The sequence below is a fragment of the Heliangelus exortis genome, chromosome 1 (assembly GCF_036169615.1).
Source record: "Heliangelus exortis chromosome 1, bHelExo1.hap1, whole genome shotgun sequence".
NCBI lineage: Eukaryota > Metazoa > Chordata > Aves > Apodiformes > Trochilidae > Heliangelus > Heliangelus exortis.
In genome coordinates this window covers 92,003,214-92,030,209 of record NC_092422.1, presented here as the reverse complement: position 1 = coordinate 92,030,209, position 26,996 = coordinate 92,003,214, and the positions used below count along the sequence as shown (strand labels likewise).

Genomic DNA, 26,996 nt, shown 5'->3' with positions numbered 1-26,996 from the left:
TCCTTGACAGATGAGTTTATTGAGATAATTTTAAAAAGCAGGTATTTCTGATTATAATCCATCAATCCCAACAGTTCAGAAAAGCAGCTGTTCAGTGTCCAAATGAAGTGTGCATGTTACAAATTGTACATTTTTAATACTCATTTATACCACATGACATGAGCATAAAATACAATGATTTCTGTTATTCAGAATTCCAATTTATCTCTTCAGTTCCCCCAAATAGTAGGGCACACCTGGGAATAGCTCATAATCCAAGGCTGTTACAGCTGTTCCCACTCCATACCTTGAACTCCAAGATCAAGTTCCTAGTGCTTTGATGTAGATCACCAGATTTCTGAAGTGTTTTCTTTTTTATTTACATTTAAATGGTTTTTTTCAAGATGATTCTTAGATGGCATTTAGTGGGAAGTGCAACACTTGAATATTTACTATAAATACTTCAAATCATAGGTTATTAGATTTTCTTCATCTTCATTTTTCCTGACATCATTAGCCACACCAATCAGAAGGAACAGGCTCCATGTATGAGGTTACAAAAAGCCAAAACAAAACAGAAAAACAAAAACCTAAGACAACCAACCAATAGGACAATGAGTGGATTTCCAGAGTTCATGAGTGGATTATTAATTCTACAAAACAGAAGATATTTGGGGCTTAGAAAGTGTTGCCATGTATACTTGCTCAATAATCACAAGTTCTCATTTCATGTCTGTACATTAAAAAAATAAAAGCACTGATTTGGGTTTTCCTTTTTTATTTGTTTCTAAGAACAGTCTTAAGAGTTCCATACTCTGAATGCAAATTATCTCCCAGCTATTCCCATTTCAGTGCAGCAAAGCTGCTTTTTTAAGGTCAGATTTCATTTGGAAGTGCCTATTCTTTAGCTCAAATGATTCACATATCTGGATGTTTTGCCAGTCCTTTGGACCAACAATGAGAATTTAATTCTCAGTATTTTTTTAGCAAATGAACATCTTATTCCAACAGATCTCTATATCCAGTGTGAAAGCAACATGGTGGTATAAATATATGCACACATTGTATTACATACAATATATTATACACATTCCAGTTAACCATGGAACAGCTAATAGGATGACTACTAATCATGGGTACAAAGTATTTTTGTAAACAAGATTCTGAGAAATTTTAAGGAAAATCTTACTTCTGGAAAGATGACAATCTTGGGATTCCATTTTTGTTTTCAAAGAAGTCAATTTTTATTTTTTTTTTCTTAAGGAGGCTGTATATAAGAATGCACTTTGTATTAAAACAAAGATCAATACTTTACAGTTTAAGAAACTTTACATATGTACATAAATTACACATCAGGAATGGTTTTAAAGCTCAGAGTGTGTTGTCAGAAAAATCTATTTTCCTTCTATTAAAATCTTCAACTCTTTTACATTGTGATCATTTGCGACTGTCACAGCATGATCTAGTGCTCGGATACTTGCTAGAAGCTTGATGATCTGCTTTATGTGCTCCCTAAAAAAGGTGAAGGAGAAGTCAACACAGAAATGGAACAATCATGTACAGCTACTAATATTTAATCAGTTGGTTTTATTCAGACACTTTAAAAATCTTTCCATCTGCCATGCTTTAAGATTTTTAGTTGAATTCAAAGAGGTTTGCAAGCATCAGCAAAAGAACACAGAGCACACAAATTGCAACTGAATTAACTCAAAAGTTACCTGGCATTTCTTTTCTCTACATCAGAGCAACCAATGCTGTTCCTATATATTGTATCAGCCAGATGAACAAGGTATCTACAGAAGTTTTCCAGCTGAGAAATTGTTTTGTCTCCTTTGAGATTAGCGAACCATTGTTTAGGAAAGCAAGCTATTACCTAGACATAAAAGGAAAAACAAAGTTAAATACAAAGTAACAAAAGTTTAAATGCTGCCTAACACCGTTTTTTTAAGTCGGCCAGGTAAAACTGCAATGACAAGGCCCAACTGAGCAAAACAGCGAGAAACCTACTAAAAATGTAATTAAATATTCAGGCAGTGTAACACTGAAACCTACACTATACCTAAACCATCTCAAGGTATGAGCCAGAAAAGGCTCCTTCTTTAGTTTGGGTATTTAAAAAAAAATAACCTGTTTTTCACTGATATTAAAACATCAAAACCAAGATTTCACATGTAGCCTTAAGTTTTAACTACATGTTGCCTTCAGCTGAAACTGTTGAAATACAAATTACTTTCAATAATGTTTTGTTTTACTTACACTTTGAGCTTTCTTAATGCTGTCCTCTCCATACTCAGAGTTTTGAAAAGCCATAAGAATGTATCTGTTTAGCAGGCCATCTATTGACAGTTCCTGAAGAGTTTTGTTTGAAAGGATTCCATACCACTGGAGAAAGTTTCCTAATAACTGAAAATACAACATAGGGAAAATAAGCATTTAAAAATGTACTGAAACCAGTAAGTTGATCACTCTAGATCCTCTTCAAATATAACAGCATGGCCTAGGTAGGCAGTGGAAATTTGCTTTCTGTTAGCTTCAAAACTATTCATAATCCATAAAGTACGAGCCTACAGTGCAATAAATTCTCACAAAACAACCACCACCTCAACTTTGCTCATGTTTTGGACACAAAAATCAGAAAAAAGGAAAAAAGGAATTTAACAAGTTTGAAGGTACCTTGTTCTCAAAATCTGATGTCAATGTCAAGCCAAGTGAGGCCTGCCATATAGGGGCAATTTCACAGCCCCCTTGCCAATGAAATCCCCAGCTATGATGTTAACATATCTTTATTTCCATGGCATAGTGACACAAAAGACACAAGAAATGCCATGGGGGAGTGCTGGCTAAGCCACCTGTACAGCTGTTGTTCCCCACTGGCCTGTGGCCCGTGGAAAATTGTTGCCAGCCTTGTACAAACAAATGCAACCAGCAGCTTACTCTTGAGGCAGATCATCAGGGAACAGTAAAGGAATGTCTGCAGCTTCTATTTCTGCTCCCCTGTGATGCTATAACTGACTTGCTAGCGCAAGAGAGATGTATTTTTAATGCTTCCCTAAAATAAAACAGTGGTAACAGCACGTATTCTTCTGAACTGCCCAGGCTCCAACAGATAGTAGCAGAGGCAGGTGATTTTACTCTTAAAGGAGACACAAGTGCTAAATAAACTACCCACTTCACTTTAACAACAGCATTTTAACAAATGAGCTTGGTGCATTTTTCCCCCTCTAAACAGCATTTAAGAAGTTGAATTTTATTTCGAAGCAAAAGAATTTAGTGGCAAATATTTTAGGTAAATGAAGAGATAACAAAGCAATTCAGAATACAGCCTCCCTCACTGCTGCAAAATAAATGGAAAATTCCAGAAAAGAGTTCTTTCTGTGTGACCACAGAGATCAGTAGGTCAGCAAATGTGCATCTCATACTTTACTTTTCTGATTTGTGGAAGTTAATTTACTTCACAGCTTTTTACTGGAAATAAACTACAATAGCCATAGCTTCTTACAGAACTTTGGCAAACTCTATATTGCACATTCTACACAGACTTTTTATTTCACACTCTTTATCAATTCAACTAAGATTACAAATGCTCTTACACTTTACAAATACCAGGAAGCTTTCCAAAAAAGGCCAAACTATTTTCATGAAGATTCTCACACACTATATATAGAAAGAAATCAAACCAAGCTCTCTCATTCCCACACCAGTGAAATAAAAGCAGCATATTTTACCTTGACAAGCACAATGACACTAAAAAAATCTGGAGTATGCTAAATTCAGGAAGTGCAAATTAAAATGATAATGCTTTTATCTTTTGAAGAGTGCACAGTGCATTATCAACTGCTAAGAATCCTAAAGTTCTTTCAAAGCAATTTTCATCTACCATTTTCCAGATATGTGAAGAGGATTTTACTGCTGCACTGTCTAGACCAAGGATTTACCAGATGTATTTACTGACTTACCTTAACAGAGGACCAAAACTGACGTTGGAAAAACAAATATGGACCAGAGTTCTTGTTTTCTAAGATGCTGGAAAGTAAGAGATTTCTTTAATGAGCAACCAAGACCACCTCTGTCTGGAGTTTGCTGGCTTCCTCCTTCCCACACACAGTTCATATTTCTAGAAATACTCCCTTCTGTCCTGCTTGGCTTTGCTAAATCCTCACAGCATGACAATTTAAGGTCTCCTGCATCCAGACAGTGAGCCATACTGGGAAAAAAACCCTGTTAACTACAGACAGAAGACATCGACTTGCTAATAAAGGTCTAACACCATAGTTGAAAGTGAACTTACTTTTTTGGATATAAGGGCATGAATACATCATCATCTAGTGTTCTCCTCATTCTTAGCAACAATGCCTTTAAAAGCATCTGAAATAGACAATTTCTCTTTCAAAAACTGTCCAAAGCACTGCTTAGTAGTTAACCAAACTGATTTTTAAAGCAACAAAGAACATTTGTGACGCCAACAGTAAAAGTCATACATACTTAAGCACATACACAATTAAAATCTTAGAGAAGCCTATTAATAATTAACAGAGCTGAAATTTTACACTTTCAATAAAAACTGAAGTCAATTGAAGTACTTTATGGTTAAAATTGGATATGCAATTAGCTTCTGTGAAGTCAGGGCTATTGTAATTTTCAGTCTTCTGCTGACTTAACCTTACACACGCACTTTGGCCTCTCTCCCATTATCTTAAGGGCAAGGCGTACACTGCATGAGCTACAGCACCTGAGCTCATGACATCAATTTTTGCATTCATAAGTAAACCAATTAAATTTCAAGGCAATACATTTGAAAAGGTTTACAAAGATCCAAACAAAGAAAGGTCTAGACTATTTGTATCTGATCTTTAAAGGAAAACTGTGGACCAGCAAGTCTTAGTACATCTTTTTATTTCTAGCATCTATTTTTGGGGGACTTCACTGAGTTTCGTCTCCCCATTCATCACTGTATTTGATTGTCCAGAACTAGGCTACAGAGCATCAAATAATCACAAAATTCTTTCTTGCTCCTCACTAAGCATTCTGTGTTCTCCAATACCATGTATTAAAAATAGACAAAAATTCTATAACTTATGCAAGATATTAAAGAAAAAACAACTTACTTGTGTGTTTTTGTTTTCTGCATTCACCACTGAAGGATATCCATCTACTAATTTCTGTACAATTGCCACCATTCTAGATGTCTGTGTCGTAGAAAAAGGATCCCATATGCTTTCAGAAATCACTGCAAGAGATCAAATTATTCCACTTCACAGGTTAAAATACAGGTACTAAGACAGTCAAGACAACAATTTACAAAACAGTAAAATCAGAAAGTACATACAAGCATCACCTTCCACCCACATATCACTTCTTCCACCATTTTCTTTTCGATACTATACCTGTTAATTTAGGAAGAACAACTCTCTCTACAATGGTAGGCAGCAGCGAAATATCAGCATCATCTTTCACCTGCTCCTGTTCTTCACAGCCATAAAACAGCAATGATTCAAACCACAGCATAGTCTCAAAATCTCGACACTTGCCCTAATAAAAGAAGAACTGAGGTTAGATTTCCTAACAAGAGATTCAAAGTAATTTAAAAAAGGAAAAAAAGGTATTATATATACAAGTTTGATGACACCCGCAGAACAGAACAAAACTACTTTAAAACAGTCTACCAGGTGTGCTCAGCAGACAGTATGACCAGTAAATGAACAAAATACCATCTCAAAGATCTAGTTCTTTTTGTCCATGTGATACCTATCTGCACTGGAAATAGTAATAATTAAAAAAAACAATATATAGTGCCTCGAGACCACACAAGCATGGGCAGATTACCTCATCTGCTTTGGCTCTCTTACTTCTGAAGCAGTGCTACTACTTCCTTCAGAAACAAAGGCACCCTGATTCCTGAGAAGTGAAGAACGTGTTCTGCCTCTTTGCCTGGACACTTATTATCATGGCACCACAGGTCAGCTTACTGTATATGGAGACCCCAACCCAACTAAAATCTGAGAGAGGATTGGGAATAAGGTCAATTTTCTATAAATCAGCCAAATTAGCCAACTCACTCTACAACCACACAATCACTAGATCTAATGGAAGTGAAAATGGAGCAAGTAAAGCTCCTTTTTTTGACAGCTGCTTCCCTACAGATTTTAACTTCTAGTTACACCTGAGCCAAATAAAAGCACACAGACTAGGGTAAAACAGAAATACAGTTCATCTGCACTGAATTATAAACTTATGCTTTGTGGATTAAAAGCTTCTTTTTATGAATGCCCTGCAATTTTTCTATCTTAAGGAAACACTTGACAGTGCCAGTAACACAGAGTAGTGAAAACTATCAGATTTAGGAATTTTGTACCATGTCTGCAATTCACTTGGGCTTTGTCTTGTCAACCTGGCAACTCACAAAAACATAGAACGGAGGAAGAGAGGATGTACAATTTTACATTTCATTATACCTTTTGTAGATTCTTCCCTTTTACTCAAATGAAATACTCTGAAAGGTCTCTGAAGACTACTCATGCTTCCCTTCCTCTGCAATCAGAGCAGAGGCAACAAAAGATACCCTTTACAAATACTCCCTAAGTAGCTAAAAACAAAACACTCCTAAAAAAAGGAGAGATTCAGTTATTTGAGAGATGGGCTGACACATCTGCAGACAGTGCTGTAGATGAACAAAGTTTGGCATGGGAAGAAGACTTATTAGCATTGTTTCCTTAAAAAAACAACAACAAAAAAACCCAAAACCAAACAACCCATTCCCCAGTAAAAGCCAAAATAGCAGAGAAATATAAGTTCCTACCAGCACTGTGAAAATAAGAACCTGATCACAGCAGAAATACCTTACCAAGAGCTTTCACTGGTAGCAAGAAATAAATGGCAGACAAAACCTACCTGAACTGTTTGACCTGATGGCTACTAATGTCAGCACATATATATGCAGGCAGGACAGTGAACATGTGCCAGGGATACTTGGCTGCAATACTGCTGTCCTGCTTTTCCCATGTTCTCTATCTAATACCTGGGCAATGAGGAAGACTGGGAAACTGCCACAGTTCTACAGGGTATGAAAGTACAGATCAGGGAAAGAAATATGTACATTGTAGAGACAAAGGTTGCAAGTCAATATAAAAGCAGGCTTCTTAGCTCCACTTCTAAAGGAACCACATCTCCAGAATCACAATTGTCTCTTAAGCATTTTAAAACCTAAATGCATTATTTAAGAAGCTGTTTGACTTTTTGGTTTACAGCACCTACTCACATGTGCTGAACTGAACTCTGGCCTGCTGGGAACACAGAGGACAATAGTACAGAAACTCTCCAGAAAACCTTCACCCAGAGAGGGATGCCCATTTTAAACCTGATGCTTAGAGCACACATTTATGAGAGGCACACAAAGGTGCAATTTACAACGTTAAATTGTGACACTGCTGAAGTGTGGAAGAACCACTACACAGAAGCTTACACAGAAGTTGCTTGCAGAGAACCTTACCTCCAAAGGAGTCCAGATAAGGAGCTGAAGTCTGATTAAAGGGTTAAACAGCTTTGGTAAACAGAGACCAATATAAGCATCCTTATAAGAAGCAAAGTACTTTGAGCGCCAAGCTTCGAACTGTGACTTAATGCAATCAATTGAGTAAAAGCTCTCCAAAACATCTTCAAAAACTTTGCTGGATTCTTTCAATATACGATCTGGTGGGGGAGAAAGAGCAGTGAGTTAATCACCTATTCTCTGGAATACCTCTTCCAAGATGGATTTTGATGCTCAGTGTCATAAGATAACTCCTATAAGCTAAAGCAAAACCCATCACCTTTAAAAGTGATGTTACTTCTGCCTCAAATATAAAAGCAATGAAAACAAGAGCTGTTTCATATAACAAGATAAACTATTTTATCACGGGTCTTGCTTTAAACATTTTACACAATGGTTTGCAGTTACCAGACATCAGACTGATGATGTATTGGGCTGTACAGAGTATACATCTAACTTCAAAGCTGGCCTTGCTCTGCATGGGATTTTTGAACAGTTATCTCCAGGCCTCCTCTAGTCCAAACTATTCTACAATTTTGCTCATCTAAGGGCAAGTACAGAAAAGCATCTCAGGTCAACTGAACCAGCACTTCATACACAGCAAACCCTGGCAGACATCATGCTAAACTGCTGAACATAACACAGCTGTTAGCACTGGGCAACTATTGCAATCCCTTTGCACCTTCCATTTTACAGTATCAATATTCTACGAAGTCTAAAACTTTCTCTGTATATTACTTTACCATCATGTTTTCTACTTCCCAGGGTCAGTTTCATTTTAAGCAGTACTCTTTCTTGCTGCAGCCAGTTTTAAACGCTCAGTTACAGCAGTAACCTGTATACAACTAACATAACTAGTATATGCAGCAGGTAGGGACAGGACTGAGAGAACACAAGATTATGACATATAAACACACTTTTCACATTGGAACCAAGAGATGCTACTAATAACAGTAGCACCTCCACAGCATGTCCCCTGTCCCATACAGCTCGCTGCTGACTCTGTAACTAACAAGAGAGCTGCAAGTGATTAAAAAAGCTTCAGAAATACTGTGCTTACTCAGAAACTGATGAAACTAGAGATGGCTTTTGTACATGACAGTTATAAGAAACAATTCAACCATGCTGAACTTTTAATTGTTTAATTTAGCAAACTTAGTTATAGTACCTAACAACCCTGAACAGTTGCTTTGTTTATCAAACTGCTTTCCCTGTGTCCATAATTTTAATAGCCAGCAACTAAAGGCATGGAAAATGTTTGCACTTCTGAAGGATCCAACTGCTAGTTTAAACTGTTCATGCTTTAGGTCCCCCCAACCACCTACAGCAATGGATTTTTGCATTTTTATTACATTCTCCATGGGAAGTGCTCTGTTTATTTTAAACCTATCCTATCACTTCATTTCATGCCCCCTAGCTCTACTACTGTGAAAAGTCAACATTGCTCTCCTAGATGAAGAGTCCAAAACTGTTTAATCCCTCCTCCCATACAACATAAGACGCCCTATACACCTGCTGCTCCTCTTCTCTACATTTCCTCTGATCACATCAAATGCTCTTTAATCAGAGAAAGATAACTGTACTCAGATTCAAGACAAGAACATTAACAGGATTACTACAGTGATGATCCACTTTCATTGCAACTGTTTCACAGTGACTACTGGAATTGTTTGCCTTTTAACTGCTGCTGTAAAAGGTAAGTGTTTTACCTAACTACCCATACTTCCCCAAATCTCAGGTTTCTTGCAGTACTCCCAAGGCACTAGAGGCATTAGCTTAGCATACAACCCTACTATTGCTTAAGTGGCATTATGCATAATTGCATAATGGTTACTTTGAGTAAATCATCATAAAACTGCAGATGAATTTCAAATCCAGTCAGCACAAGATCTTTCTGCAGTGTTTGCATTTAACATTGTTTTTCTGTCATCTGCAAAGCTTGCCAGGCTGTAACAAGAGCCTACAAAACTTCTGTCGCTGCATTTCTAGATGCTTACAAAAAACTCCAGAAAATACCTCCTATCATGCAAAAAAAAGCTTCTAAACCACTGAGGTTTTCAGAATTTCACATGTAAAATTAACAAATATTTCAAGAATCATAACCCAGTATCCACTGAAGGCACAAAAGCTTAGTGCTTGCCAGCTAAAGAATGCTTAAATTAAATAAAAAGAATGTCACTAGGGATGGGGTACTTAGCTATCTGCAAGATGCACATCAGGTTAGTGAAGGAGACTGTTTTGGTCACACTGATGATCCAGCAACACTTCCTAAACTTTCTCCAAAAATTGCATTTGGATTTTTTTTTTTTTTTTCTGCAAATTTTTTATGGTTTATTACATAAAGCCTCAGTGGCTTTCCTAACCTCGCTCCAGGTTGAAGTTTGTAATATCCGTTGAAGTTTCCTCATCATCGCTGGAAAGGCCTTCGAGGTGATCTGCCATCTTCCCAGTTTGCTCTCTTGCTTGTCTACGACGAGCTCTGAAAAAGATCAGTAATATAAACCAGCTATTACTCTTCTTCTCCTCCTATACAATGAACAGACGCATGCCTAAGCTTGATGCAACTTTCATTGCAAGCAAGTTTGGGTTGGAAAAAACTTTCACTGGCACCATGTCAAACATTCCACTGTGCTGCCACTTCAGACAGTGGAAGGAAGAGGAACAAGCAGAGACCATACAGCTACAGAATGGGTTTACTATGCGTTTTTTCAGATATTTTAAATCAGTATCATGTAATTGTGCCTTGTTTTGTTCACTTGCATGAGAAGCCAGGATCTTTAAGAATACCCCTGGCTCAGCATACCAAACACTCAAGTGTTTTCTTCCTTTGCAGGAAAGGAGCAAACACTGCTGCTTACATTAGCATGTCACACAGTATCATTTTATGCTACAAGCAAGCAGACTCCTAAGGGACAAGTAATCTCAGTACTCAACCTTCTAGCCTCTCTTTCTGCAGTCCGACGCTTTACTTGTTCTTGATAGATCACTCTGTCTCGTCCAAAAGACTCAAGATTTGGTGCCATCAGTGCTTTATCTGTAAAATTACAATGGTGAAAATTAAAATGGTTATCTATGATTACGTAAATGTATTGTAGGCAGCTTCATGAGAGCCTTTACCTATTTTAAAGTAAGTGCAATTTGAAGCAGAAAATTGAAGTTTTCAAAAAGATGCACCCAGAAGCCTGAATTTGCAAGTGTAGAGGTTAAAAGAGGAAGTTGTGGAGTCTGGAAAAATCTCCACTTAAATATCAAATAGTTTTCACCATACTTCACTCTTGCCCATCACAGCATTGCCCAACTATATAAAAGTAAACAGTTTTAATAGAAATTGCTTAAATTGAATGTTCCAAGAAAAAACGTGCTCCTTACATAAACATGTTCACCACGTTCTGTTTGAAAAGGAACAAAAAGAAAGGCAGAGAAGAGCGACCACATCAGAAATATACAATATTTCAGAGTTCTAGCTGTAGCAATTTCTACATTTATATGCTAAGACACATCAAAATCACAGGAAAAGAAATTACCTTTCCTCCTCTTTTTAAGCTGTGACTCATTATAGATGTTCCTGATTATAGAAAACAACACAGCTAACCAGTGAAGCTGAGCAGCAGCCAGAAGACAGACCCAAGAGTTTTTTCAGTTCATCCTTTTTCAGGTGAATTTTTAAACTGGACTGAATGTTAGCAAGTGCTCAAATCCACACAAATATAAACGAAATTTAAACAAAAGCCTACGCAAATTTCAGAAATAATTCTACATATTCTAACTAAAGATATTTACAAATCCATCCAACGTCATTTGAAGCTGAGCTACTTGTCTTTATGAAGAAATGAACCAAAAGTTGGCAGACAAATTTAAATCCGCTCCTAGCTCTTTAGTCTCCGTATTGTTTATGTCTACAACACACATTAAATGCTGGCATCAGTTCCTAGTTTCTGTAATACTCTGAGGGACAGAACTGAACTATTTCTAGACAGTGAAATTCATTCTCAAGACTCTCAGATACCATGCAAGATATTCTTTACAACACAGCCTTGACAATGACAACTATTCCCACCCCACCATTAAATTTCAGCCTAAAACAATATTTTCTGGTTTTCTTTTGAGAAATATGTTGCTAGTACATTAGGTTTCTAGTTCTCACAACAGTATTTTCACGATAAAACTGCAAGGCCTATGCATGATACCTGAGGCTCCAAATAAAACTCCTAAAGGGCACATATATGCTAACTACTATGTAAAGGGATGACTAACTCTGATGCCCTAACACTTTATCACACTCAGTAAGTTTGGTAATGTAAGTAATCTAATGTCCCCTGTAATCTAGTAAGTAATCTAATGGTATTAATAAAATTTCATCTCTGGACACACCATGATAGAATAGGAAATGGATTTTATTGTAGGATTTTAGGTCAGCAATAGGATAGACAAGAAAGCTATTTTTAAAAATGGGAAGCTCTCCAAAGCAGAAAGATGACTACTATTACTATAATATTTCATCCATCATTAAATGTGCTGAATAAAACCTCCACCAAGGAACATGTATCTTCATCCAGGTTAACATTTACACTTTTGCTGAAGTGCAATCACCACGAGAAAACTCCTCGGTGAGAATTCCCCATCCACACACTCACAGGAAGCAGGTATTTCAGCTGGCTAATTTTAAGCTGTATGTCACATAGGGTCAGTTTGTATTAATTTCTAACAAGGGCACCAGTCTCTTCCTGTTCCTTAGCTCTACCAGTTAAGTGTCTGAAATGAAATACGTATGCTGCCTACAAAATAGAGCATTTGACAGAGAATCAACTTTCGCTCAGTGCTTCATAGCTCACAACTTTGTACAGAGTTGACTGTAGATGCTACAGGAAATTTATAGCTTCAAAGAAATGGAAAAAAAAAAAAAAAAAAAAAAAGAAAGTCCTTATGTAGGAGAAAAATCAGGATTCACAGGCTACCATTACTACCACTTTCACCATGCATACATTTTCAGTGCTAGGAGAGAGAAAATACAGTTAAGGGCAACAGAAAGGAGAGGTAAAGTCAGAGTTAAGAGTGGCTTTGAGTTTAAAGCAAAACAGATTAGAGAACTTTTACCTAAACTTGCTTCTACCTATCTCAAGAGTAAGAATAAACTAAGACAGTCATACTTTGAACATTTACATTTAAATTAAGCCATACTAAGTAAACGAGGTTGTTTAATGAATAATAAAAACCTTCAAGATGGACTGACTTGAATGGCTTGAAAACTCCGAAGATTCATCTTTAATATCATCTTGTCGTCTTTGGACAAGGCGGGAAGCTCGCTGTTTGTACAGCTGGTGCATTGCAGATTCAAGTTCATTAATCAGAGGCACCTGTAAAAATACAACACACTACGTAATACCAAGTTCTTCAGGTGCCTAGCTTCTGGGGTACCATACTATTCCGAAGCATAATGCTGTCAGTGTACTTCTAGCAGCACAAACTCTTTCCCTTTACCCATTTGTATCATTTGGAACTGTTCCAATGTGAAGAACATGCATGCATTTAACAGTGCTGACAGCTTTCAAGTGGAGCAGTAGCATTCTGAACCTATCTTGTGCTGACTGAAGGAGCCTACATAGTAAGACAACCATTTTAGAGAGTGTAAAATGCTATTTCAAGTAGTCCTGTTTTCTCTACCAAGTGTGTCACGTGTTGTGCTGCAGGGCTTACAATTCTCAGACCTCAAAGTGTGTGCTATATCTTTAAATAAGAATGTAGTAGTATTCTACACTTAAATGAGAAAACGTCCTGACTGTATACAGTGAAAAAACAAAGCATCTAACGAAGCATCTAAACAAGGAATCTAACCTCCTGAAGCCAGCAGCTATTGTTTTGCTGTAACTCTATTCACATACACTGAAATATTATTACTGAAATGCAAAAAAAACCCCAAAACACATGAGCATAAGCCTGTTATGCCAACAGCTAATTCATATCAGTAAAATGTTACTCTAGCCAATCATTAGAATTACACAATTTGAGTGAGTTATGCATTAAGTATAACCTTTGAATGATACAGAATTCAGTTGGATCTGACCTGCCACATACTTCTTGTTTTTAAGGAGACCGAATTTCAGTAGTCACTATAACAAAACCAGATGATGTTATAACAACTAGGGGTTTCCTGACATTAAACAGCAGATTCACTGCCCACTTTTGCAAAAATTCATTTCCTGGGACAAGTGAAAATTAGATGTAAATAAATATTCAAATGCAAACCAGAACTTTTCACAATGTTTAAATTTGGAAAGGCAAGTCCTTTTGGTATGTACACTTAAGCCATTCCTTACCTCCAACACATCCAGTCTTCCAGAGTTCTAGCTCAAATATTTCATTGCTGCCTACCATCCAGGATTAAGTTTTTTTCAAAACAAAAGATAAAATCAGAAGTTGTTTCCTGATGTAATTTAGAACTTGAGTCATCAGCTATTAAAGAATCTCCTCCAGTAACATAAGATTAAGATATTATGGCTACAGGGCCATTTCAGACATTGAAGAATGACACATGCATCAGAGGAGATATTAAAAGGAAAGAAGCATTAGATCTTTGTGGTATAAACTGGACTATGGGGATTAAAATGAAAGCAGCTATGCACCAACTCAAAATATGTACAACTTTTGTTTGGAGAAAATAGAGATAATAGGAGAACAGAGTAGCCCGGTGCTGGAAGTGTATATTTGGAACTTAGGACAATTCTGAAAACAGAAATAATAACTGTTAAAAAAAATCCAAAGTATTTCCCATTTAGAACAAAGGAGACTTAGAAGCCGTTATTCATCTAAATACTGTGATTGACGAGTGGCAATTTTGGTGGCTGCTATAAAGTTAGAGCCCTCAGTCACTGTGTTTAGTTTAGTCAATACCTTACATTCACTGGTTTTTGTTTTTTCCCTTCCACGGTCAACAGTGCAAGAGAAAAACTGGAGAGCTCTCTGAATATTTAATGACAGATAATTTTAACCTACAGTCCCCCTTTCTGACACAGTGAATTTCACCAATTTGCTTTTTCAGGTAAAATACCAGTTCATTTAACTGTGGTGTCAAAGATACGCTTGGAGCAATTCAGTCTTTCTGTATGCCTTACATATTCCTACATTCAAAATGAAATAACTTGGTTACCACTTTCTAGTCTTCTCATAAAGCACAATTTTGACAGTAATTACTTGTGAAGGAAGTCATGCAAGCATCTTCTGCTCCACTGGTTTTCTCATTTACAGGGGAAAAAAAAAAATCATAGAGAATTTGACATTTCTATTGCTTGTTTCTAAAATGTGCATAATAACTGCCTCATTATAGTGTCTAGTGCCTCTTACCAATGTGCAAAGTGTTTCTAACATTCAGAACCTATTCAAAACAGAATACAAACAAGATGGTTTTGCTTGGTTATGCATTGCAAAAGGTTAAGCGTGGTGAATAGATGCAGAAATAAGACGCTAAGGGTAGGAAAATCTAATTTATGATGATGTTTTTTTGGGTCTCCAAAACTGAGTCAACAGGCATACAAGAAAGCTCTGGGGGAACTGACTTTTTTTGGAGTGGACAAGTATATTGTGTACCCATTAGTGTTTCTTCAGCAAACCATTTTTAAATTCAGATTAGTACAAATGAGAATTTGACTCATAACTGTGACTAATCCTAAGAGAATGAAGAGAAAAAATAAATGCATCATATTTGAAAGGAGAGGGAGGGACCTAGCTTTGTACACATTTAGGATATGTGTACTTCTATGTATGTGTATTGATATACACATACATATACACAAGATATTGCTATTTAATATCCTTACGTATAATAATAACTACTTACATTGCAAAAACACAAATACACTTTAAATATGAAGTAGTCACAGCCAAAGTTTCTACAAAAAAGCTGAAGGTAATTCATCTCTACACTCAATAATAAGAATACTGTCCTGCTGGATTTCATTACTTCATTTGTATAAACAACAATAATGATTTTATTACTTTATTTTGTCCCCTCCTCCTGCCTCCTTTTTAGGTGTCCTGTGGGCTACTGGTTTTGAATTTGATAGCACTTTTGTCATGCTGAATTCCAAAACAGACTATCTGTCCAAAGAATGGTGAAATACATAGGATATCATTATAAAGTAAATATTAAACTGACCACATCCCCTCCAGTTTTGTAACTCATTGCTCATAAAGGTTCTACAGCAGCCATCAGCTGAAAAGACTAAAACTCTGTGAATGCCCTTAAGAAGCATGACATGAAAAAAACCACATCTTCAAAGTTCAATGGACTGGCATGAAAGGTGGGATACAGGATGGTGGTAAGGGGGAGGAAGGTGTCCCAGGTGTAGAATTCTTAAAATACTAACTACCAGGAAAGAAAAGGTACATAGTAAGAAAGCAGCTTCAGAAAGCCTGTTTGATATATTGTCAGTACCAAATTTGCTGTAAAACAGCTGGAATCAATTTACTAGTCTAGCTAGACAGGTCAACAAACTTTCTACAAACTGAACTGAAACTGTTACACTATTGCTTAATGGTAAGTTTTCCTGGTTTATACAAAATATGGGAGACTAAAAGGCTTGGTTTATACTCAAAATAAAAAGAAAGTATTTGAACAAGACAGCATTGGCTATCAAAGAGAACCTCCAGACATGACTTACAGGTATTGCAAAAGAAATTTAACAACAGGTCTTCAGAAAGCAAATGCTGAATAGAGATACAGGTATTTAGCTTGTATTCCAAAACACAAATTTCTCTCAGAGAAAGAACAAAAAAAATTATCTTTAAGTGGAAAATTAGGCATCTGGGCAACCAGCACTGGCAGAGCTGCAAAGGAAAGTAACTTTACTACCCCCTCAACAGCTAATGCCAAGGTAGACTCAGGCATACTGCTTCTTCAGTGAACAGTATTTGCTGTAACTGATCAATGACCTGGGTGAAATAACTGGGCCACATTTCCTGCATTTGTTCACAACAAAGCTATTCTTCTCAACTAACAGGACTGAAAATATAACTCTCCCAATACTACTAATGCTGGACAATTGATGTCTAAACTAATTAGCAACCAGAATACTTTTAGATTGCTCCCCCACACCTAACAAGCTAGGTAAGCAGTGGCTTCAACTACTCAAGTAATTTCAACAGCTAATGTATTAAGAAGATACTGTATTATTGTATTCAGGTCAGAGGACAATGAAGAAATAGGTAATGTACTGCCAGTTGAATTTTACAGCTCCTCTGTGCAACATATTATATATATATATAAAAATTAATATATATATATATTCAGGAGGCTCTGTTATATTTACAACAGAAATTGAAGTATAATGCATAACATAAGAAAGACTAAGTTTACAAGTTAGACATCTACAAAAGCATCACATTACATGAAAGAAGTATATTTTTAAGTTTGGGTGTCTTCAGACAGCTATGCTAGTTTTAAAGCTTTTCTCCTTCAGACACTGGAGCAATACAACAAGTATGTAAAACTGACTGGCAGGAGGCATTTATACCATGCAAAATACAAGTCTTTGTTACTATGTTCATAAAGCATTCCACAAACTAGCAAGGTTGTAATTCAGCCCTTATTTTTCCTAACCTGATATCCAACACAAGAAAAAAGCATCATCTGAGTAAACTTGAAATGCCATCAAAATCCTGAAGGCATATGATCTATAAGTGGTTTTAGGCAATCTAAAGTCTTCAATCATCTCTTACAAGGTGAAAGAGGTTTCTGATAATCAGCTTAGCATGATGAAAAGTTATCTTTTGGACCCTCAAATAACCAAACCTTTAGAAGAATATGTTCTCAGGGGACTTTTTCGAAAGGGAGGGAGATGTGGTGTTTGGCATGTACTAAGAGTTCCTTTTTTTTTTTTTTTTTTTTTTTTGAAAAAAGATGAATGTTTTTGCGTCCTTACCTTTTCACTGAAACACTCAAGCAAGTCTTGGACATACCCTCGCATTTCTTGCAAAAATTTATACTGTTCACCAATACCCCCAGAAGACCCTTCTAATATTTCAATTGCCTTGGTAGAGTCCTCTCGGCTTTGCTGATGTTTCTCATATTGCTGCCGGTTAGCTTTGTGCAGTTCTTTCATAGAGTCCAACCTGAAGGGCAATGGATAAATAGCAAATTTACATCCAAAAGTCTGTATATTTCAGACTACTGAGATATCAAACAGACAGTGCAAGTACCAAGTCTACATATGGGAAAGAAAATATGGCAAAGAAATATTTTCTAACTTGCATTGGTCACTTTCTCCCCTCTCTACATGAACAGCAAGGCTAATGGTTTAAATTAATTTGCTAAACTATGCCAACTGTGCTGCACTGCCAACTTTTACAGGAGTTGACAGGATCTGGAATAGTGCAAGCCTGGCCCTAAAATAAAACTGGGAAGTAAGGTTTTGGCTGAACTACAGCTTACACGAAGCAGCCTAATTCCTCTACTAACTTGATTCACTGTCAAAGGCTGTAAAACTAAAAGGGACATACAAACCAATTTTGAAGACATGCAAAGTGCAAGCTGTTCATTACAAATGATTTCTCACTACAACTGGGTTGTTCATTCAGTAGGACCTTTTGCAGATTACAGTATTTAAAAGAAAAACCCTTGTATTAACTTGTAACCCTTGTACTAAAATTTAAATTCTTTATCTACTGAAGTGGAAAAATCTGATTCACAGTTTAAGAGAATGCAACTTGACAAGCTAAACACCTCACTGGCCTTTCAATCCTTGACTATAAGACTGTGCAGTGTCCCGAAGATGCAACTCAGACCTGTCTTCAACAAGATCAATGGCCTCATACTTAAAGCTTCACTTCCAGAGAAGCAATCCCAGGAGATTTTCGAACAAAGTTTCAATGTCATCTTCACTTTGATATTTTTTTTTTTCCCCTTTTTTTTTTTTTTTTTTTTTTAAATGGTTGTGTCAGTCAGTACTTTTCCAGCGATGAAACAGAAAGCTAGGGAACACGTCTTTAAGTCTAAAAAGATGGTCTGTCCTACCTGTCTTTAAGCTGTTTCTTTACCAAATCAATAGTAACAGGAGTCATCTCATTACTGGGAGTTTTGAAAGGAACTGTATTATCTGTTTTTTGAGACTTGGTTTCTGATGATCCATACGCAGCATAAGTGTATGGAATGCCATATGATGAGCCGTAAGACAGTGTCTGGTAAGTGTTCTGGTAGTACAGATTATTCACTTCAGCTGGCTGACTTGGTTGAACCTAATGGAAGAGGAAATGCAATTGTGCTATATTAAAGAAAGGAGAATCTTATTTTCTTTCACATCTCAAATGTTAAGAAGTGCAAAATATATGCAGGTACATTTACAAAATGTATTTATCAAGCAGATTTAAGTGTAGAAAATCCAACAGCTAACAAATATACACAGAAGCAATTTCTTAAATGGACAAACTCTTAGTATCACTGTTTCTAAACATTTATACTTATAACAAGTTATAAAAACAATTTTAACCAGCCTATAACTCCCACAATAACCAAGCGTTTGGGACAATATTGAATTTTGCTAAGGCTATTTAACAGCCATAAAGAATCATAAGAGGTTCTTCAAGTCAAGTGTGTTTTATTGTGATTTTGCTAATCTTTTTTTTGAAACCAACAACTATCATCTTGAACTGAGGGGAAACCTCACTATGAATGTAGAGAAAACCTATGGTACAACCTGTTTCAAATTCCAGCTAGGTGCTGCAACAACAGACAGAAAAAAACCAAACACACACTGTGAACATAGACCCTACAAACCAAATGATAAACATGAACTCTTCAAAGTTACATGATTCTAACTCTGGTTTAGGCTGCAAATAAATGGTTAACAGCACCATAATCAGTCTCTATCCAGACGGAGAGACCAGTAAAATGGATACCATTGGATACTTAAAATCTAACCTCTCATTTCTCCTTGAAGAATATCAGAAGTTATGTACTGAACTTCTTGGATGAAATAGCTTTCTGCAAACTACTCAAATTCACAGTATATTTAGCACATACATGCAGACACAAACCAAAGAGTTGACCACAAAACACATGCCTGAGGTATGTTGATTCCTTTCCGAATCTGTTCTTGCTCCCATCTACTGAGTTCTTCATCTTGCTCCCCTGCCACTAGTGCTTCATCATCGCTTCCCTCAATTCCTTAACGTGAACAGCAAACATGCAACAAAAAGGAGAAGATCATGTATTCACAATAAAGGTCATGAGTTCAGAAACCCACGAGAGCATGTTTTGGTGATTCCGTCTCAGTGCATCCTTCTGTTGTCTTCACAAGGAATTAAAGACACTAGCCTGGGAATTATTTTCACAAAGTTGCCCTTAAAAAATCCGATGAGTAAATTTGCAATTGACTGCAGGTAAAACTCTCTGATGTTTAAATCCTATATATCTTACTAATTCTCCTTTCCAAAAGAGTGGTATGGCATTTTAAAATAAAGAACTTAGGTTTTTCCTCTCACAGCCACCTAATTCCTAAAATATAAAGTACAGGACCAACGCTAATTGATTCATATTCAAAGTTTCTAAGATTCAGTAGAGTTCCAAGCACAGGAACACAGTTTGTGCTCATAATGGTTCACACAGCTTCTGTAACACAGTGCTTTTCCTTAGAAACAGAATACAACTTCAGATTCATGCCTGTTTAAAAAACATTTCTTGTTTAAAATTGTGGAATGGGAGGACTTGCACTGAAAACAGTGTGAATGTTTATCAGCTGTCCTAAAAATGCTTTACCTATTTCCTCAGCAATCTTTTGCCTTTGGGATTTTTCCTTCACTGTAAAAACTATCCTCCTCTTCTCGTCATCATCTTCATCATCACTGGCATCATTTTCATCTTCTCGAACAAGGCGGCCTTTACCTGGCTCACTGTCAACAGGGGTAAAGTCTCCAAGTTCACGAGCCATTTGACGCTTTTTTCTAGCAGCATGAATAAAAGCAGCATCTGGAATTTCTCCTAGAGACAGATGTTTGCACAGTTAATCAAGAGCTGCAACAAAACAGGTTGTTCTTACTACTCATCTCTGCCGCCCTAAAAAAAGTGTGAGAGTAAAAAAATCCACACAGAAACAGTTGCAGGCAACCTAGAAGCTGCGCATACACATTTTCTGACCAGAAACGCTCAAAACTGGGATCTTTCAGAAAAGTCTGGCTCTGCTTCCAGCAGCTCACATGTAGTAAGAGCAGGAGCCTTTTCCTATGGGTACCCATTTCCTATGGGGAATATTCCTAAAGAAGAGGAAGCCCTTTACAGGAGTTGACTATTGCAAAGGAAGGCAGAAGACAGGCTTCTTGACTGTATCACTTCCTGTTCTGATATTGCTCCCAACTTTTTGTATTTTGAGCCATCAGCCACTTCATCAAATAATATCTCAGAGGACACCAAACCAGACAAAGCTAATATAAAAAACTGTCAAATTGAGGACAAATAAGAAAAGCAGACCTAATTAAAAGATCTAAAATACCTAGCACAAAATTAATGCAACTAATATAAGGCCTATAAAGAATGATCTCCAAGAATATCTTTTTTTTTGAAACATAAGTAATTTTTACCCCTACTTTGATTAGGCATGCACAAAAGGTTAAATTTCAGATTGTCTCAATAATTGACATGAGATACCCTATCCAAGCCAGCAGCAGCTCTAGAGATGCAATAATGTATTTATCACACAACTTTCCAACTACCCCTATAAGGAAAAATCACTTGGCAGTTAACTAAGGAATTCTTTTTTTTCCTTGAAATATGACGAAGTCTGTGGACCCAGGACACCCATCTTCTATGTGGGGAGCAGGCTACCACAAGTTAACTAACAATTAGTAAACTAGTTTCAAAAATACAGACCAATTTCTTCAGCTTCAGGGCCTGACTAGAACCTCATTAGACAAAATAATGTAGGAAAATATTTGAGGTACCTGGCAGACATTTGAACTAAAAACAGAATTTAAACTGAAAGCAGTTAAAATTAATGTTAAATGACCTATTCCAAATCTAGATTTTCTTAGAGTTTGTCATCACTTTGAAAGACAAATTCCTGCTTTTGACATCAAGGTGAGTTCTATAGTAAAACCTTTTCTCTCATAAGGCTTATAAAATTGAACAGCTTTGGAAAATTAACATTTCATGAATTATCAGGTGCTGGATATACTGTTGGAAAAAAATTCCTAATATCTCAAACACCTTAGTCTGTTTTAAACTTTGGCTGTAATACTTGTTAACACATCAGACATATTACATTAACCAACCTGGGCGGAGAACATTCAGTGATGATAAAGCACTTGAAAAAGCCCCACCAGCTTTTGGTTTTTCTTCTTCCTTCTCACTTTCAACTTCCATTTCTTCTTCCCCATGCTCACTGTTTGCAGTCCCATCTTCTTGAGCTATATCCTTAATCTGCCCTGTCTTTTCTAGTGGTGGTTCAACTGGTAAGACAACAAAGCCCATGTTTTACTCTTTTTATAAAGATCACTCAGAAGTATTTTTTAAGGTCTAACAAGCAAAAGTAAAAATCAAATTAAAATGTTAAATAACAAATTTCATGTTGGAAATCTAGTAAAATAGGCCTTCTGAATGGTGATTAAGTCACTGACATCCACTCAACATAAAATTTGACAAAGCAGACACCTCAACAACCACTAAACATTCTACACACTGCCAAGTGTTAAGTGAGGAAACCCAATAATTAAGATCATTTCTGCAGCCTTCACACAGCCTCTTAGATAGGTAATCAGAAAGCATTGCCTACGTTACACCAAATCTTTCCTCAAGAACAGTCTTGTTTCAAATGAAACCTTTCGCTTTCCTCTTGGGCTGGGTGCACATTACTCTACATTAGGTGGATAACATACAGATACAGGCAGCAGGTATAAGTATTATGTAAAAAAAATGCACTTTAAATCCAGCTATCCAAACCAAGCTGCACTTATCTGAGTTTTTACACTCCTGCATTTGTTTAGAGAGTCCGGGCTACTGACTCAGTAGTAGACATGAGGTCTTTGCACTACAACCAAACCAATTAGACTGCAAAACAGACAAACAGAAAATAAGCACACACCAGCCACAAGTAAAATACTATTTTTTTAAAGAATCTCTGTGACAGAAGCAATAATTAGGATCTAGATTACCACACATTACCTGAACATTAGCCCCTAAAAAGGTAATTTCTGGTTTTGCTCATGCCCCATATCGCCGCACAGTCAACTTAAATATTCCAGTAAGAAAGAAATTGTGTTTCTTTATAAAATGCAGATAAAACCTTCTAAAAATCTTTATGATTTCTTAATGACTAATTTAATTAACTCAGAAAAAGGTAATTTCTGCATGGGACCATACTGAATGTTCATATGCTTCAACTATACCACTGCAACTTTTAGATTACAGGTCTCTCACCTCATGCTCACAGCATTGTAGGTTATTACTTTACACAAAAACCTAACTGGAAAAGGAATCCTTATGCTTTACCAATGAACTTTGCTAAGATGGCAGCAGAAGTACAATGAAATTAAAATGCCAGGCTCTATTGTAAGCTCTGGAGTACTGTAGATTTATGTTAATCCAATACTTTCATCCTGACACCTCAAGCATCAAATCTACTCCAAGGTCCAAGTCCTGAAACAGGCAACTATTGAATAATTTACTAAATAACAAAGAGCACCACTTTGCTCACCCCAAATTCTTCCTTTTTGTGAAGATGCATTACAAGGACACATCCTGTCGGATAAGCACCAGTCACATTTCTAAACTAATTTAACTCCTACCTAATTCAATGGGAAGTAACTCATCTGACATAAACGGAACTGAAATACAAAACTGAAAACAAAAAATACTAATCAAAGAACTCTACCACCTTCAGAATAGAATTTGTAATGTTCAAATGAAGTTACTTAATGCATGCTTTACTTCAGTACTCAACGCTAAATCCTCTAAAGAGACTAACAATTCATCTTGAAAACAAGTAATTTGTATTTACAGTACTTAATCTTTTACATTACAACAGTTACTGATAATTTTGTAGTTACCATCTGTTGGAGAATTGACCTCTGTTCTAACTTTTGATTTTTCAAGGTCTTCTTTGTATTCTTTCTTCAATTGTTTTACAATCTTTTTGCTGTAACTTGATTTCTTCACTTTAAAAACTTCTTCAGTTTCTTTAAAAGACAAGTTAGAAAACATTACATTAGACCTGCTATGAAATCTACTTACCTATTAAATCTCTTGATTTTGTACCTAGAACGTAATAAACGCCACTAACAACACAGTGTGAATTTACATTTGCACTGCAGCACCAAAACCAGTCCCATATCCTTTCAAGCCTATCTCATCTTGTGGTAATTTTCAAGTTTATTGATCCTGCTCATAGAGCAGTCACAGAAAAGAAATGTGGTTACACAAAAGTGCACACACACATATACCTGGCTTTTATGTCACTTCAGTAATTTAAAAAAACAAACAAAAAAACCCCCCAGAATTGAACAAAAATCTACTGATCCTTCACTGTGACCATGAATTTCAAAGAAGACAACATGAAGCTCCAACATTTCACGTGAACGGTCTTCTCAAAGCCACTCATATCCACAAGTAAGAGAATAGCTGGGTTTGATTGTGTTACCATTTCAAATGCCTGCAGTACTTCAACCTACCATAGTATGTAGTAAGTTAAAGAACTAAATGGCACAAAAAAACCCCAATCTGATATAGGAAATCCACAAGTGTTTGGGTTTTTCTAATAAAGTATATGTATTCCATGTTTCCAGTATTTCTTTCAAAATTTCAAATCACTAGTCTTAGAATCTAAGTTACAGTGATTACAAGAGAATAAATTCCGTGAAAATTTAATGTACATACACTCTCCTCCTTGAAAAGCATAGCACAGAAACAAACTACCAATTCTATTCACTATGACGTTCTGGGATGCAATGGAACTCTGAAGTCTGAAGAGTGTTTTAATACATATTTAGTAATTTTTAACAAATAATAACTATAATCCATAATCCGATTATCTCAGTGTGAATGGACCAATTCATGAGTGCAGCAGCTGCTGGAATCTATCAGTTATTAGCTGAAGGACTGTACAAACAAAACTATGCTATTTGAACTCCTCAACCACTTTTTCCACTATTCATGAAGGTTAATTTCATAAACCTTGTGGGCTGCTAGATGGACCAACCAGCTCTGCAACAAACAGTGGCTTCGCATGGAGTTTGCTTGGACAACAGGCAGTCCAACGTGATCTGTGAACACCAGCCACAACAGATGAAAACAAACTTGCCACAAAGCCGCAGGAAAGATGCCCCTCAGCCAGCACCGCTGGGTCTGATGGAAGGCAGGGGGAGCTTTACAGGCACCGAACCCTGACACCTGCTGCCAACACAAACCCATCAGGCTGAAGCCTGTGCCCTGACTGGAAAACCACAGAATCACAGAATTGTCAGCATTGGAAGGGACCTTGAGAGATCATTTAGTCCAACTGTCCCAGTAAAGCAGGATCACACAGAGCACATTACACAGAGTGCATCCACGTGGGGTTTGAGTATCTCCAGAGAAGGGGACTCCACAACCTCCCTGGGCAGCCTGTGCCAGTGCCTTGTCACCCTCAGAGAAGTTTTCTTCTTATGTTTAAATGGAACTTCCCATGTTCCAGCTTGTGCCCATTGCCCCTCATCCTGCCACTGGAAACTACTGAGAAAAGTCCAGCTTCATCATCCTTCCACCACCTACCCTTTAGATACCTGTAGACATTGATAAGGTCTCCCCTCAGCCTTCTCTTCCTCAGGCTAAAGAGTCCCAGCTCTCTCAGCCTTTCCTCATAACAGCTCCCACCTGCAGTGAGTGCAACACGGCTCCAACAGTGTTGCAGAGGCAACGCAAAACTAGGGGCAATCCACATCGCTCAACTGGAGCTGAACTCACGGGACACCGCATCGCTGCTGGACTCACGCCTGTACCGCAGGATCTGGATCGGGCCCGGGGTCGAAGACGGCTGCCGGCGGGATGCTCCCTGTCCATGCAGCCCCGGTCCCCCGTCCCCAGTGCCTTCCCTCTTAGAATCATAGAACTGGCTGGGTTGGAAGGGACCTCAGAGATCATCAAGTCCAACCCTTGATCCACTCCCGCTGCAGTTACCAGACCATGGCACTGAGTGCCACATCCAGTCTCTTTTTAAATATCTCCAGGGACGGAGAATCCACCACTTCCCGGGGCAGCCCATTCCAATGCCTGATCACCCTCTCTGTAAAGATTTTCTCCCTAATAACCCACCTAAACCTCCCCTGGCAGAGCTTAAGTCCATGCCCTCTTGTCTTGCTGTGAGTTGCCTGGGAAAAGAGACCAACCCCCCCCTGGCTACCCCCTCCTTTCAGGGAGTTGTAGAGAGTGATGAGGTCTCCCCTGAGCCTCCTCTTCTCCAGGCTGAACAGCCCCAGCTCCCTCAGCCTCTCTTCATAGGGTCTGTGCTCAAGTCCCTTCACCAGCCTGGTTGCCCTCCTTTGGACCTGCTCCAGGACCTCAATCTCCTTCCTGAACTGAGGGGCCCAGAACTGGACACAGTACTCGAGGTGTGGCCTCACCAGAGCTGAGCACGGGGGCAGAATCCCTTCCCTGGACCTGCTGGCCACGCTGTTCCTGAGCCAGCCCAGGATGCCATTGGCCTTCTTGGCTACCTAGGCCAACTCTTACGCGACTCATCATCAACCCGAATGAATTAAAAAAATTTAATAAATAAAGGGTCCCGGCTCTCCTGGGGGAGGTCAGGTGTGCAGCCGGCAAGCGGAGGCCCGGCGCAGACTGAACAGCTCCGGATCCCTTCCTCTCGTGTAAGCAGCGAGTCGAACGCCGCGCAGCCCCGGTTCCCAGGGGCGGGCAGCCCAGCCCGGCCCCCCCACTTCCCCGCCGTCGCCCCTTTCCCCGCCTCACCCTCCTCCTCGTCCTGGAAGCTAAGCAGGCTGGCCCTCGGCACCTCTTTGTTCTCCCGCGGCCGCTTCTTCTCCTTAGGGCGCCCGGTCCCCGGCAACCCGTTGCCTTGCTGCGGGGCGGGCGGCGGTGGCGGCGGTGGGGGCAGGAAGGTGGGCGCTGGCAAAGCCCCCAGGCCTGCCCTGTCGCCTCCCATCAAGCCCAGCCCCAAACCGAGAGCCGCGCCGTAGCCCGCGGCACAAGCGAAGGCCGCGGGGCTGCCGGGCAGGGCGAGGGGCACGCAACCAGGGGGAAGCGGCAGGAGCCCGGAGCCCGCCGTCAACGCCACGGAGGCCTCGCCGGGCCCTTCCCCCCCCGTCTCGGCCGCCGGCGCCGGGTCTTGAGGCGGCTCTTCGTCGCGCTCTTCGTCCTCGTCTTCCGAGTCGTTCCGCTTACGCACGTTCACCCTCCGCGCCTTGCGGAACATCCCGCCGGGCACCGACCCCCCGCGCCGCTCCGCTCCGGCTCCAGGCCCGGCACCACCCGCTCCCGCCACCCCGCGCCGCGGCCCAGGCCCGGCTCCCCGAGCATGATCGC

General features: G+C 38.5%; 1 protein-coding gene across 2 annotated transcripts; it reads right to left on the bottom strand.

Moving 5' to 3' along the window:
* PAXBP1 (PAX3 and PAX7 binding protein 1) lies at positions 1-26,996 on the bottom strand. 2 transcript variants are annotated; one of them, XM_071754238.1, is made up of 18 exons: positions 26,424-26,995; positions 23,531-23,659; positions 21,758-21,934; positions 20,250-20,471; positions 19,555-19,658; positions 18,510-18,730; positions 17,419-17,608; positions 12,735-12,858; positions 10,439-10,538; positions 9,868-9,983; positions 7,466-7,665; positions 5,364-5,508; positions 5,085-5,206; positions 4,268-4,344; positions 3,936-4,002; positions 2,236-2,382; positions 1,698-1,852; positions 1-1,491 (listed from the first exon to the last, which is right to left on the bottom strand). In XM_071754238.1, the coding sequence occupies exons 1-18, from the start codon at positions 26,884-26,886 to the stop codon at positions 1,374-1,376; spliced, it is 2,877 nt and encodes a 958-aa protein (XP_071610339.1). In that variant the 5' UTR covers positions 26,887-26,995; the 3' UTR covers positions 1-1,373. The 2 variants fall into 2 exon arrangements, 1 of the variants encoding a protein (XP_071610339.1); XR_011727929.1 differs by lacking the exon at positions 4,268-4,344 and having other exon boundaries at positions 1,199-1,491; positions 26,424-26,996.

Coding starts and splice junctions, on each gene's coding strand:
- PAXBP1 (XM_071754238.1), bottom strand. CDS start 26,886: ATGTTCCGCAAGGCGCGGAGGGTGAACGTGCGTAAGCGGAACGACTCG. Junction 18,731..19,554: donor AAGGAATCAACATACCTCAG/GCATGTGTTTTG, acceptor CTCTTCCATTAG/GTTCAACCAAGTCAGCCAGC. Junction 4,345..5,084: donor CAGAAAACAAAAACACACAA/GTAAGTTGTTTT, acceptor TGTCTATTTCAG/ATGCTTTTAAAGGCATTGTT.